The sequence below is a fragment of the Mytilus galloprovincialis genome, chromosome 6 (assembly GCF_965363235.1).
Source record: "Mytilus galloprovincialis chromosome 6, xbMytGall1.hap1.1, whole genome shotgun sequence".
NCBI lineage: Eukaryota > Metazoa > Mollusca > Bivalvia > Mytilida > Mytilidae > Mytilus > Mytilus galloprovincialis.
Window position 1 is genome coordinate 93,601,233 of NC_134843.1, and position 15,653 is coordinate 93,616,885.

At 31.8% G+C, this 15,653-nt stretch overlaps 1 protein-coding gene across 7 annotated transcripts in view; it reads right to left on the reverse strand.

Moving 5' to 3' along the window:
- The window catches only part of LOC143080752 (dynein axonemal heavy chain 5-like), a 158,550-nt gene that overhangs the window by 114,251 nt on the left and 28,646 nt on the right, over positions 1–15,653 (reverse strand). The window contains exon 1 of one of the 7 annotated variants that reach the window (XM_076256765.1): positions 5,468–5,488. The exons of the other annotated variants lie outside the window; for them this stretch is intronic. Coding sequence (XP_076112880.1) covers positions 5,468–5,473 — 6 coding nt within the window. The 5' untranslated portion in view covers positions 5,474–5,488. Of the gene's footprint in view, positions 1–5,467; positions 5,489–15,653 lie in introns of those variants that run through there. 7 annotated transcript variants of the gene reach the window in all.

The window sequence follows — 15,653 nt, forward strand, 5'->3', positions numbered from 1 at the left end:
GAACTTGACCTTCGTATAGTTGTCAGTAATAACATATTAAAATTTTAAAAGCTTTGGTTGAACGGTTCATGAGTTAATGCACGGACAACATTTGATTGCCGCCCACCCGACAGCCCGACCGCCCGCCCCGCCGCCCGCCCGCCCGCCGTACATCCCCAAATCAATAACCGACATTTTTGTCACAAAAATCTGGTTAATAAAAATGGTAGGTTGAACCTGGTTTTGTGGCATGCAGAGAGTTTTTGCAAGGGTTACTTTTATATGTCACTCTATATACTAGGCATCAGACTTTACATCCACATTCTGACAGAACAGACACAGCCATATCACACCCCTACCCCCACGCCACCCCCCTTTTTCTATCTTTAAAAGTGCATATGATACAGAACATGTGTATTAATTTTCCAGATGATGTGACCACATTTTTTTTGGTATAAGACTACCTTGACCAAGACTCTATCTTGAGGTTACAATGTACCAAATAAAATTACATGGGCGCAGCCATTTTATGTAGGGAACATGACATAGAGATAAAAATAGATGGCTCTCTGTGATTGGTTGTTATATCTTTTATATATTTTTCTTCTGGAAAGTATTATGAATGAAGTTTCATGCAAGCACAAATTTGTCCTTAAATGTATAGTATGAAGGGCCGGAAATATTTTTTTTATGTTGCTCAAAATTAGGGAAATTTTTCTGCGAAATCGTCAGGTATCGTGAAAAACCCCAAAATTCACCAAGAAAAGCCATGGGACCATATATATTTGAGTGCGGTAAAATCGCAAATAGATATCGAGCTTCAATTAGACAACAGCAGTTTTTCCATAATTAGTTTATTAAAAGCGCCTTTTAAGGAGATAATTGCTAAAAATAGCATTGCCGGCAATGGGGCCACCATTTAGTACTTTATATCCTATAATGGTCTCAAAATATGTCAAAAATTGTATTTAAAGAAAGATTAAGACATCAAAAACGCTTTACTAGTGTTGTGATATGTGTGAATAATTCCGTTTTCATGCTATAGTCTGTTTCTTATTTGCATTCAAAATATGGGTAAGTACAGGATTACATCGCCTTTGTGTGTCTTTTCTGTTTTTATCCAAAATATGTCTTACAGGCTTGATAGCCATATATAGGCCTAACTTTTGGCGATACTTGTTAGTCCTTGTCACATCACATGACACAGAAATCTTCGGATTTAACCCTCCCCCTTTTTTGGTAAAAACGGCTCCAAGGGTATATGCATACGCTAAACGATTTCGCATCATTCAAAACATTTACCAGACTACTTGTATAGCTAATATAGACCACCAGAAGCTGTTTTTTACGAAAAGAAGCTAAAGTGTGCACATGTATCTGATTTATAAAGCTATAGTCCGTTTCAAAATAGTGAACTTATTTCATATTGAACTGGTCCGAATTTTTAATTTGGTTTTCGGCACAGCGTCACTCAAATTAAATTTTCTGTTGATCAATATCAGAAGCACATGATTACTTCGAAAAGGCAATACTAACAAAGAGACAAAATATTACACCTGCAACAAGCAGTACCGTAATGTCTATAAAAATCAGTGTAATTTTTTACCAATTTTTAAACAGGGGTAGGCTCCAGAAATTAATTCTTGTGTATTGTACAGTTTTCAATGAGATATTTTGCATAGTAGAATGAAGTCAAGCAATGTTCAAGTAACTAATGCGGCAAAAAAAATCAAATTTCAATTTTTTTTTATTACCGTATAGGTTACAATGTACCAAATAAAATTACATGGGCGCAGCCATTTTATGTAGGGAACATGACATAGAGATAAAAATAGATGGCTCTCTGTGATTGGTTGTTATATCTTTTATATATTTTTCTTCTGGAAAGTATTATGAATGAAGTTTCATGCAAGCACAAATTTGTCCTTAAATGTATAGTATGAAGGGCCGGAAATATTTTTTTTATGTTGCTCAAAATTAGGGAAATTTTTCTGCGAAATCGTCAGGTATCGTGAAAAACCCCAAAATTCACCAAGAAAAGCCATGGGACCATATATATTTGAGTGCGGTAAAATCGCAAATAGATATCGAGCTTCAATTAGACAACAGCAGTTTTTCCATAATTAGTTTATTAAAAGCGCCTTTTAAGGAGATAATTGCTAAAAATAGCATTGCCGGCAATGGGGCCACCATTTAGTACTTTATATCCTTGATATTGGATAAGAGCATGGACAAAAAGACAGACAGACTGGAAAACATAATGCCCTATACCCCTGTTGGTGGGCAGCTTTAATATGCAGGCATAGACAAAATACAAACTACCATAAAGTCAATAAATAAATTCCTGTGTCAAACCTACACTTAACATTCATATAATACAATAAGAAGGTTGCCATGTAGCCAAATGCTACTGGAAATATTTGGTGCAGTTACAATGGGACATAACCCAATAACAACTAACTAAAATAAGTTCAGTTTACTAAAAATGATACTTTCAACAAAATATGATTTCGAGTGAATCAATAATAAAGAAACCTTGTCTATCTTTAGTAACAAATCATTCATAACAAAGTGAAAATTGATTCTTCAGAAAAAAGTTCTTTCTACATAGTAATCTGACCTAAGTTACGGTTGTAAATTTTTTATGACTGATTAAATAAATCTATAAACCTTGAATACAATTGAAGCTAGAAAGTTAGTAGCATAAAACAGATAGGGAATAATTGGGCTTTTGGCTCACTGTATTTCTAATTGTTCAAACACATTATAGACATGAAGGTCTATATTTATGACTCTGGGTGTAAGCATATAAAAGATCTACATTCTTTGTTAGCTGATAAAGTACTCCAAGCTTACTCTTAGTAACTCATATCAGTTTTACTTTTTGTCTTTATTTAGTATTTTTGTATTATAAAATGTATTGTTGTTTACCAATATTGTTATGCTCATTATTTTAAACTAATTTAATTGTGTACTTTTGTTATTCAATTACTAAATGAGAATAAAAAAAATAGTCCTAATGTGAATATCTATTTTATGAAGGCTGAAACAGGGGACACCAAGCCCATACTCATGATGTTTCTGAAGGGGTTATAAATTAATATTTGGGTCATAATGCAATGAAATTAATCTTTAAAGGTCAAACTGAATCTCAACTTTAATACAGAAGTTCTAAATAATATTTTTTGGTTTTCAAGGGGTGGGGTGGGGGGATTTGTTTGAACTTCCCAAAAGGGTATTAACAAAACTGCTGAATAGATTTATTAGGCCAAGCTAGGGCATAATGGCATACCGATTTTTTTTTAATATGGGTGTTAAATGTCATTAGGATTTTTTTCTATATAAATCAAAATAAATTTATTTCTGTAATAAAATCATGTGCTATGATACATGAAACCTTTTTATTAAACTATTGAAAGAAAAAAATCGTTTACATGAAAAGTTTTACCAAACATGCATGTCTACACATGAAAATGATATAGGGTTATATCTATAAATGGCCATATTTCAAAATAAATCTATCATACTTTCCTTACACCTGAAAACTTTTGTGCAAATATCAAATTTAACTCTCATTTTTTATATCAAATGTCAATTTAACATTAAAATGTACATTTGAATTCTGAAAAGACAACTAATTATTTATCCATTTTTAACAAAAGGATGCTAGCCTCCTTACAATACAGAGACACAGGTTGCCAATACCAGATTATTTCAGGGTGGTCACAGTGATAAAAAAAAAAGAAAACAAAGGTTGCTTCTGAAATCTTACAAACTTAACTTCCATATAAAGGAACAAATTAAATATATATTGACTTTAATTTATGACATGGTTCTCCCTTTTAATTTGAAACAAACTATCAATATATACAATTTTTTTCAAACAACTTAGGGTACAACTTCCACAAGAAAAATATTGACATCTGTATTAGGCTGATTGTTTTGAATATTATGTTAGATTTTGTGGTTAAATAGGACCCCCTTTGCATGTATTCACATGTTTTTGGTGAATTTTTGGAAAGAACAAATCAGAAGCTAGTTTCAAAACTGCCAAATTAGGAATCATTTTTAACATTATGATATTGAAAAACAAGAATGTGTCCAAAAAGTACATGGATGCCCCACTTGCACTATCCTTTTCCATGTTCCATGGACCGTGAAATTGGGTAAAAATCTAATTTGGCATTAAAATTAGAAAGATTATACTTTAGGGAACATATGTACTAAGTTTCAAGTTGATTGGACTTCAATTTCATCAAAAACTACCTGACCAAAAACTTTAACCTGAAACTCCCACTTTCATTTTCTATGTTTAGTGGACTGTGAAATTTGGGTCAAAAGTCTAATTTGGCATTAAAATTAGAAAGATCATATCATAAGCAACAAGTGTACTAAGTTTCAAGTTGATTGGACTTCAGCTTCATCAAAAACTACCTTGACCAAAAACTTTAACCTGAACGGACACACAGACGAACGGACGGAGCAACAGACCAGAAAACATAATGCCCCTCTACTCTCGTAAGTGGGGCATAAAAATGCTTGTTTGATGGTATCAGTAATCTGCCCAGTAGTGTATCTAGGATCACTACATACAATCGACATACATTTTAATTTATGCTGTCAATAATATTGATATATTTTGCAAAAAATTATAGTTTATCAGCACAGAAAATCTTGACTTTCCTTCTTAAAAAACTTTGCCCCTTTTGAATATATTGCTCCAGATGTACTTTCAGTTTTTAAATGTTTGTTGCTGAGTTTTCATCTTGTAATATAAAATGCTCAACTAATGGACCAATTACTGTGGGTTAACTTTGATTTAGAGAAGGGTTCAAAATGTTTAATATAAAATAAAACTTTACTATACACTGAAAATCATAAATATTCATGAATTTATTGCATATCTATATGAAAAAAATAAACCAAATGGTATAGGTGTTCTTAACAATCTAATACTATCAAAATATGTATCAACATATTTTACCAAAAAACCAAATTTAAAAATTGTCCATCATGACCTTTGAGTTGAACATTTTTTTATTCCAGATGTGATACTTGATAAAGGCAACAGTAGTATATGCTGTTCAAAATTCATAAATCAATAGAGAAAAAACAAATCTGGGTTACGAACTAAAACAGGGGGAAGTGCATTAAATATAAGAGAATTACGACACAACAGAAGCACAACATTAAAATGTAAACTAAACTTGTTTTAAAAAAGTTTTTATTTTTTCCCCCTTTAATCCCCCTCCCCTGCTCAAAACTTGACCCTCTGAATTTCAATGAATTGTAATACTAAGAATATCAATTGTCTTGGAAAATGGACCATTTGGTAAAAACTGTACAATTTTTTCCATTTTCTTGCCAATAAGTAAGGCATCTGTTTTGATTGACAGTTCTGAAGTTTTATTTGTTATCTAAACAACAACTAACTCTTCAAAGAATTTAAAAATCATTTAAGTCTCTAGTACAATAAGTGAGTACTTACAATCATTCCAACAACATGCTGTGTTCGTATCCTAGCTCGAACACGACCAACCGCTCTCTTTAGAAAACGATTCATTATTGAAAACTTTCCTGATAAAATGATCTTTTAAAAAATATCATACAACTGATATTTCAAATTTATCCAATTTCATAATTCCGTCATATAAATTTCTCGTATATCAATAAATGATGCTAAATTAAAGCGAATGACAAAACATTCATCATGTTAAGGATTTTAAGTTGAAATTGATATTACTATCATTGTCATCCCAACAAACATCAAGACATCAACGTGGAACAATGAATTATTGAATACAAATGACAAAACGGGTAAAATCTGACTAAATTACTCCATCTTTATGGTTACGCTTGATAAAACCATAAACATTTAATGGTAAAGTGTGATATGATAAAGCCATTATATTTTACATAACACTGGGAACAAAAGTTATAGGTACGTTAATTAGTGGCAAAGCAGGAAATAGTCAGATATAAATGGAACTGGATTCTGTTGGGACCAGGAAAAGCAATAGGAAATGAGAGATATTAACAATACATTAAACTGTCCTGCTTCTTTCTCCTTGATCTATAATAAGATCACAAACGATCTTACCTCTGCAAAACTTTTAGTAAATCTGGCACTAAGTAACTAGTCAAAATAATGCAAATTTCATCAATATATTATAAAAGACAAAAAATCTTATTTTCAGAAGCACCCATCCACATAATATAATTATTTTTTTTAATTTTATACAGATAAATAATTTACCTGTATAATTATACCCACATGGCGTTTTTAACCAAAATATCTTTAATCTATTTATTTTGCATTTAATAAGACCTTTGCCTTAAATTATTTATAGGCTAAAAATAAACAAAGAGCCAAGGATCTAATGTATACTTACATAATATTACAATTTCATAAATGTTTGTGACTTTTAAGGCCAACTAAACTTAATTAGTAGATTTTCATCCAAATTTTTTAAAAAAATGGGGCGGGTGGGAGGATTTTATTTTTTAAATTTTATTTCATATGAAACCCTCGTCATGAGTTTTTCATACCGCGGGGTATATGCTAGTGGGAAACAAGCTTGTATAATGTATATACATGCTGTATAAGGAATCATACACTATTTTTCAAACTCTTAAATAAAAATCCCTGATTGGCAACCACTGTTATACATGCAATTGCCGCTTTAGAAACCTATTTATAGTAGACATCAAAAAGAAGAGAAATGCTCTCTTCAGTCTTCAGTTAGACTACTAGTATACCTCCTACACCACATTTATTTTGCTTTTTACGCAATGGTTTGTGGTCGTCATAAAATCAATTAAATGTTTTGGTACAATTGTATGCAACACAAGTATTACGAGTACAGAATAAAATGTAAACTCAGTGTTGAAAGAAAATATGATGTAAAACATGAACTTAACCAAAAAATTAGTTGTGGCTTAATGACTAAATTGATGGTAGGGACAGTAACAGAGGGTGTTTGCTGTTTGTCAACAAAAACAAAAGCCATGGGTGAATAGAAGGGCTTGTTATAATTAAAATGCGTGTTTGTCGACATTTTTTCCCCAATATACGGTCATAAATCATTAATCCAGTCATGTTTTTTGTACCAATTTGTTCTACGATTCTTGCGCTTTGGATATCATTCACAGTCCAAATTTCTTGACACAAAGTCATTGTATAAATAAAGAAAAAAAAACGATTTTCGATTCACTTGTGACCACCGGTGACTACCGCAATTTGCGTTCAAGGACAAGGCGTTTTACTCATAACTCGAATATTTCATGCCCTTCTCGTTATCAATCTCTATTCTCGGTAGATGATGTTGTCATCATAGAGCAGCAGAATATTTCGACTTAATCATTTTCGATGGGATTACTCCGGCGAAGAAATACAAAAAAGAAATTTGAAACAGGAAGTTTCGAATGAAACGAAATTATCGATGGTTCCTGGTAACGGACATGACCAAAATCCGGAAATCGTATTTTTGTTAAATAAAAAAAATTGGGGCGGGACGATTTCAGAGGGGCGGGCGGGGATGAAAATCTAGCAATTAATTTTAATTGGCCTAACTGTTATTTAACTATTGTCCTTGTATTTGGTAGATTTGGTAGATAGTTTTCTCACTGACATGATCCTACCGCATCTTTTTAAGTTTGTAACTATTGTAGTTTTCAATTCAGTAAGCAGTTACATTTCCTTTCTGTTTGCAGATTCCGTTAACATGGTAACTTACCTGTATTCTAAAAATTGTAGACTTAAATATAGGATTTCCTCTGGTGAAAACAAGTCTACGAAATTTGGGTGCACTTCTCTTCATTTTAATACTTTTTACTCTTTTTTTCAAAAGTTATTGAATAAAATTCAAATATTTAGATAATCTATGACGACATTAATGTTATTGATCACAATTATATGTTCCCTGTCTTTTGGCAATTCTCTCACAAGTTCCCAATCAACTATCCATCACTTCAAATCAGCTCTGTATCACAATCCAACATTGAATGCTGAAGTTAGCAATTTCTCTAATTCTATAACATTATGCAAAATTCGATATGGCCTCAACTTAATATTTTTGCTCCCATTTCTCCTAATTTTTAGCTTAATCCACTTGACAACAAAAGTGCAAAGGTGTCATCAATTTCACCTGAGTGGCATCGTAAATGATATTTTCCACTTCAATATGAAGATTCCATCAGTAAGAATGTCTCATTTACATAAAGACGTTAACTTAATTCTTAATCAAACAACTTGTCGGGAGTCCTCTTAAACCACAACTTCAATTTACTGACTTGATCCTCGGTTTGTGTACAGACCCATCATCTTTTATTTAATTAGGATTATTTATGAATATTGATGGTCCATTTATGGTCGAAATTATGGTACTCGTTCTGGACAATTTCCCCATCAAAAGACAGACTGTACTTATAATCTGTGCTAATACCGTTACCCATAAATGTATAATGAATCCGACATTCTCAGAACTCCAGACATGGTTTCCTGGGAGTTTTTAGTAAAGTTATATGACATCTTTGAGACACAATATTGCACTAACGCCTTGTTTTATATTGGATTTATATGGTTATTACAACTCTAGGCTATGAACTACATTAAATGTTTATTTCATAATATCCTAAACCACTATTAAACATGGTGTCTGTATAAAGATGAAAGTCACAAAAGATTAAACATATGAGTAGAAATAAAATGAATCCTTAGAGATGTATATATTCAGAAAAATGATGATAAAAACTGTTGTAAGAAATTCAAATTATTTCTGTAATTTCAGATTGATTGGACCTTTTTATTCGCAAGATTATATTTTTTCAATAATATACATTGTATAGGATTGCTCATTACCCTGATATTTGTTTGACCTACCAGTTTTTGTGGGATTTGAAAAGAATAAACGTATAACAATTATACAACTATAACAGCATAAAGACATGAAGTTTTGTACCTAATCCATAAGGAAAACAACCATCTTAAAACTTATACAATACTAGGTCTTACATTAACTCCTTTACCCTAAGTATAAAAGTAAAATAAAGGGCCAAATAACCCTTTTTCGGGAATTTCAGGAATATTAGCAGAGTTCTAGGTTTCTAGAGTTATGACCCTTTATATGAACTTAGAAAATTGCTATTTTTTTGTTTCTGCATTCTTACTTTGGAAAGTTTGCAAGTTTGCCTCATGCAAATTTTATGAGACTATATACAAAATGCTTAGAACCAACATTTTGTGTGCTGTGAGACACATTCTTCTTTTATTTATGATAAAAATCAAAGGAAAAGAAAATCTGTTATAAATACTGCTATGCATGAAGCAGAATGTTTATAATTGTGGACAAAATTGGTATTCAGATACAAATAGACCTATAGGTTACAGTTTATAGATATACAGGAGTTCACAAAAACTTTATTTAAACAACTATGTTTTGATGATCTGCAAGATTAATAAGCTTTAAATCCCAAAATAGTTCAATTAATAAGATTATTTATGTTCACAACTGCCAAATCAAATGAAAAATGTATGAGGTTCCATAATCTATGCCAAAATTTCATTGAGTAATATTCTATTAGAGATGACAGACGTACTATGATTTAAACAGCTGATTTTGGAAGTTGTTAATAGACGCCAAAACACTTCAGATCTTTCTTTGAATATTTATATTCAGAATTTTATTTAAAAAATAAATTTGTCTCATATTTATAAACATCATCACAACCATATTCTCAGATATTATCTGTAAGTTTTCTCTATTCTGATTTGACCGAATTTGTTTTTTTCAACATTAAAAATTGTGTTGCCATATAAAGAAGAAAATGTATAGCCACCACAGTAATTATTTCTATCAGTAAACAAGGATAAATTATACATCAATAATGTGTCAATTTACGTTTATGGCGGAGGGCTGATAAAGACAATACTACAGCTAGTGTGTGTGTCCAACACTGATTTCCTTTTACCATTATTATCCAATGTCTGATTTATGGCGGAGGGCTGATAAAGACAATACTACATCTAGTGTGTGTGTCCAACACTGATTTCCTTTTACCATTATTATCCAAAGTCTGATTTATGTGAAATGATGGCAATCAAACATTTTCCATTTAACAGACTGAATCAATTGATTGTTGATTTTGCTCTATCAATTTACTGTAGATTCAGAAAAGTAAGTTTGCATGTTATATTGAAATTGTTCAATAATGGACAGAAATATGAAGTACCATTTCAGGAAATTTAAAGTTTAATTATTACAATTTCAGGAAATAAAATTGAGAATGGAAATGTGGAATGTGCCAAAGAGACAACAACCCGACCATAGAAAAAAACAACAGCAGAAGGTCACCAACAGGTCTTCAATGTAGCGAAAAATCGGTCCAACGATTTACAGAAAAGAGCGACGATTTACAGAAAAGAACCGAAAAGAACCGAAAAGGACCAAAAAGAACCGAAAAGGACCGAAAAGAACCGAAAAGAGCATACATATAAATTATTATTTAATATATATACACCAATTTTTCCCCCTCGTAATAAAGGAATGTATAGTTCAAATTTATTTTGAACATTTATAGGGATATCATTATGTAGACTTACAAAAAAAGTTAGATTTCCCTGTATCAGATTAAGGCATTTAAATATTTAAAAAAAAAATCAAAGTGTCATTTCCTTGCTTTAGAAAATAGAATTGTAAAAAACATTTGAAGAAAATTTCAATTCCTGCTACATGTAAACCATGGCAAACTTTAAGATGTTCCTGGTTCGTTTCAATTTCTTAATTCAATTTACGGTATAAAACGTTGGGCTACATGTGAATAAAAGGAGATAAATCAATAAAAAAAAATACATCATTATCTACATATTATAAATGTTGTGCACATCACGGTCATTTCATTTCGTCTTTCAGGAAATATAGATAAATGAATAGCGCACCCGCTTTCGGTATAGTTGATAACTGTTTACTCTTTTATAGGTATAGATTAAAGGGTGTGAAAAAGTTAATGGCCTGTTGATTTCTAATAATTTTATCTTATAAACCATTTAAAACAGATATGTACATTAGCTAAACGATGTCAGATGGTGATAAAATAAATGTTGGCCTGTGCTAGTATATGTATCTATAGAGAAACTTGTGCATGGAGATAGCGGGACTTTTCCTTGAAGAATTCAAATCCTTGACAGGTTTAACGTTTCAAAGTAACAATTAATGTGTTTTCATTTAACATGTAAGATCAGGGTAGGAATGGGGGTACCTTAATGACGTATAACGGTAAAAATTCTAACCAAAGACGTAAACGATAATTTTTAGTGAATGACGATAAGATGTACACTTTCTTTTAGACGATAAAAAAATCAGCTGAATTTGACGAATCACGCTATTTTTTCCCAAAATTAACGGTAACGATAATTATTTAAGACATCGGACGAATCACGATAAGGATATTTTGACGAATCACGATAAAAAATTAGGGCATAACCTCCCTCATGTAATACACATACACAAACACAAAAAAAAAAAAAACGAAATATTCGTATTTATTTGATAACTACTGTAAAGTTTTCCGTCACGATATTTTGTTTTATTTTGCTTTTTGTCCGATTGTACGAATGTCCGTGTTATTATATATTCACTGATGAATGGAATATATATACACATTCCAAAAAAATATATATAAGGAACTGTTGTAATGTTCGAAATGAATTAGCGACCGAGATTGGACAAAATAATGACACTTAGCTTATAAATACAATTAACGTAGAACGATTGTTTGACAGTAATGAATAAATATCTTATATGTTCTTTTCTGTTCTATGTTTTCTATTCCATAAGTTAGGCATCCGACCCTACCTATAATTTTTCACATGTACAGTTAGTTATTATATGTAGTCCTGTCGCAGTATAAGGTTTAAAAACCTAATGATAAACTTTTGTCAAAAATAATTATCCTTACATTTTTAATAGACTTAAATAATTTGCAATTTGCTAATTTTCTTCGATTACAAAAAACGTTGATCTCCTTTTCGGTTCTTTTCGGTCCTTTTCTGTTCTTTTTGGTCCTTTTTGGTCCTTTTCGGTTCTTTTCTGTAAATCGTCGCTCTTTTCTGTAAGTCGTCGAACCCGCGAAAAATTCCCGCACCCGGAGGCGTCCTTCAGCTGGCCCATTCAGCGTCCTTCAGCGTCCTTCAGCAGGTTATATCAAATTATGTTTCAAATGTGAAAAACAGGGTTTTTTTTATGCAAAACCTGGTAGTTTCCCTTTCAATTTTTCCAATATAAGGATTAATGCAATCTGAATTTTTAATGCTACTAGAACACACCCGTAAATCGCGGGTCCGTGACTGAATTAAAGTATCTAACTATGCGCAAGCCTTATTTTAGTATTAGTATTGTCATCTGATAAAGTCATGCTGATTATAAGATACACAGTTTTCTCTGCTTTCAAATCTTTCTGTTTGAACCCGTCGAACTGGAACTTATCAATTATTGATAATATTAATTATTTGGAAAACAAAAAGTCCTGGAATGGAGTATTTTTTAATCAACAGCATTGTCCTATATTAGTTATAAATATTGAATTCTTTGATTCGCTGTTTTACGTCATGCCCGCTAACAAATTGAAAACTGTACCTATACGCCTTATTTTAGTCCAGATTTTTAGTATTCGTATTGTTATCTTAGAAAGTCTAACTTATTAAAATACTATAATAGGTAACAATTTGACAATTAAGTAGTGTCAACCCTGTGATTATGACCCGTGTAATACTATATAGCATATTAATCCTGAATACACCGTTTGGTGGTGCGCCTGTCAGATGCTGAACGTACAGATAAGGTAATCGGTAACAGGTGAATATACTACTGGTATCGGTATCGGACTCGACCCGGAACTTCTTAATTATTGGCAATATTAATTACGTGGAAAACAAAAGGGCCTGGAGTGGTGTAATTTTTAATCTACACCTTTGTACTATATGAGTTATATATAAAGTTGAATTCTTTGATTCGTCGTTTTTACGTGATGACGGCTGACAAATTGGACCTCGTAATTTTAGTATTATAGATAATTTTGTGAAAAATGTTCTTTCAATGTTTGAATTCTTATTGACTCGAGTGGTGGAAAAAAAAATGTGTCTCATTTATGTGTAGGACATATATCTTCTCCTGTCTTACAATTTTATATACTTTTGAATCTTCATCATATATTGACAAAAAGAAACTCTTCTACTTTCAGTTCATCAATCATGTGCTCATAATTTATAATCCTTTAGCAGGGAGAATATTCTTATTCTTATTTTTCTTTCTAATTTATAAGTTTCCAATCTTTCATATTCTAATTCAGGATTGTTCCATTTATTTATTCTTAAACTTTTAGATCATTTTCTATATTCTTTATTCATTTTAACTCTGCTTTACTTTTTCTTTATATTTTAGCACCCAATAATTCTCTTTTCCTTGTTTTTTTTTACATATTTTTCTCTATTCTTTATATTTTTGTCCCTTTACTCTGCAGTTTTTACTCATTATTCTTTTTACTGTAAACCCTCCCCAAACCCCAATGATAGAGACATGTCTATTCTTGATGACTGTATACCTTAAAATATCTTTTATGTTTTTGTTGTTGTTGGGTTGCTTAATTAATGATATTTTAATACCTCATAACTCATTTCATTAATGTGACACAAAATCTATAATTCAGCAAGATTTCAATCAATCTTTTTAATCCTATTCAATTAACTATTTAAAACAATCACGTATGTTTTTCTTTGTTGTGATGTTATGCTATTGTTTCAGAAAAAGGGAGAAGGTTTGGATCCATTAAAACGTTTAATCCCGCTGCAAATGTTTGCACCTGTCCTAAGTCAGGAATCTGATGTACAGTAGTTGTCGTTTGTTTATGTAATATGTACGTGTTTCTCGTTTCTCGTTTTGTTTATATAGATTAGACCGTTGGTTTTCCCGTTTGAATGGTTTTACACTAGTAATTTTGGGGCCCTTTATAGCTTGTTGTTCTGTGTGAGCCAAGGCTCCATGTTGAAGGCCGTACTTTAACCTATAATGGTTTACTTTTTAAATTGTTATTTGTATGGAGAGTTGTCTCATTGGCACTCCCACCACATCTTCCTATATCTACTATTTCTATATTCATAATATTCCCAAACTAAAATAGATACTTTTTCAAATATTTCAATTTCATTAGTTTTTTTAACTATATATACCAGAACAAATTAATATTTTAGTAGTTTCAAATTACACATTAAAGGGACTACGGTAACAATTTTCTAAATCAGCCAACCTCAACAGAAATTCAAATAAAAACATTTAATTTTATTCCCTTTAAAAATCAACAGGAGAAATTATGATGTTATCTTTGTCATAAATATACACAAATATAAACACTGGTTCCTTAGCAACATGTCAACAGAAACAGTTATAATATACATGACAGTCATCTGTGGTAAGGGAGATAAACCCAATATTATTACTATTACTGTTCCCAAGTCACACAGTGATACAAAATTTGCATACTTTTTTTAGAAGTTAGAAATTGTGCTCTCTTATAAAAATGACCTGTCTTGAAATAAAACTTGTTCTATTTAAACAAATGAATGACTGATTAATCATAATGGTTGCTTGGCATCCAGCTGCAAATATTTCATAAATATATTAAGTATGCCCAAAAAATAGAAAGAACGAAAATAAGAAAGACACCATCTTTCAATGATAGTTAAACTAACAATTGAACCTATACCACACAGATACTTCAGAATACAAAACTTTAACTATTCCTGTCATGTTATTTCTAGGAAATTCTTCACCACAACACCTCTATAACTAAAATAAAACTCAGTAGATCTGCCATCTGTTTTACTTAAACCACTAAGTTGATTTGATTTTCTGTGTTTTAACTCCTTTATAAGCATGGCTTTTGGCTATTTTGTGGCGTCCAGTTTTATTGGTGAAAGAAGCCTGAGTTCCTGGAGAATACCGCGACCTTCGATAGGAAAACCGACAACCAGAGTCAATTAAGGTTGGAGTCGAGTGCATTCACATAAGTAGGGTTTGAACTCACAACCTCAGTGCTGACTGGCTAGTGATTACAGTGGTAACTACTAGACCAAGCGTCCACCAAGGCCCTTATAACCACTAATAAAATTGAGAATGGAAATGGGGAATGTGTCAAAGAGACAACAACCCGACCAAATAAAAAACAACAGCAGAGGGTCACCAACAGGTCTTCAATGTAGCGAGAAACTCCCGCACCCGGAGGCGTCCCTCAGCTGGCCCCCAAACAAATATATACTAGTCCAGTGATAATGAATGTCATACTAATTTCCAAATTGTACACAAGAAACTAAAATTAAAATAATACAAGACTAACAAAGGCCAGAGGCTCCTGACTTGGGACAGGCGCAAAAATGCGGCGGGGTTAAACATGTTTGTGAGATCTCAACCCTCCCCCTATACCTCTAACCAATGTAGAAAAGTAAACGCATAACAATACGCACATTAAAATTCAGTTCAAGAGAAGTCCGAGTCTGATGTCAGAAGATGTAACCAAAGAAAATAAACAAAATGACAATAATACATAAATAACAACAGACTACTAGCAGTTAACTGACATGCCAGCTCCAGACTTCAATTAAACTGACTGAAAGATTATGATTTCAT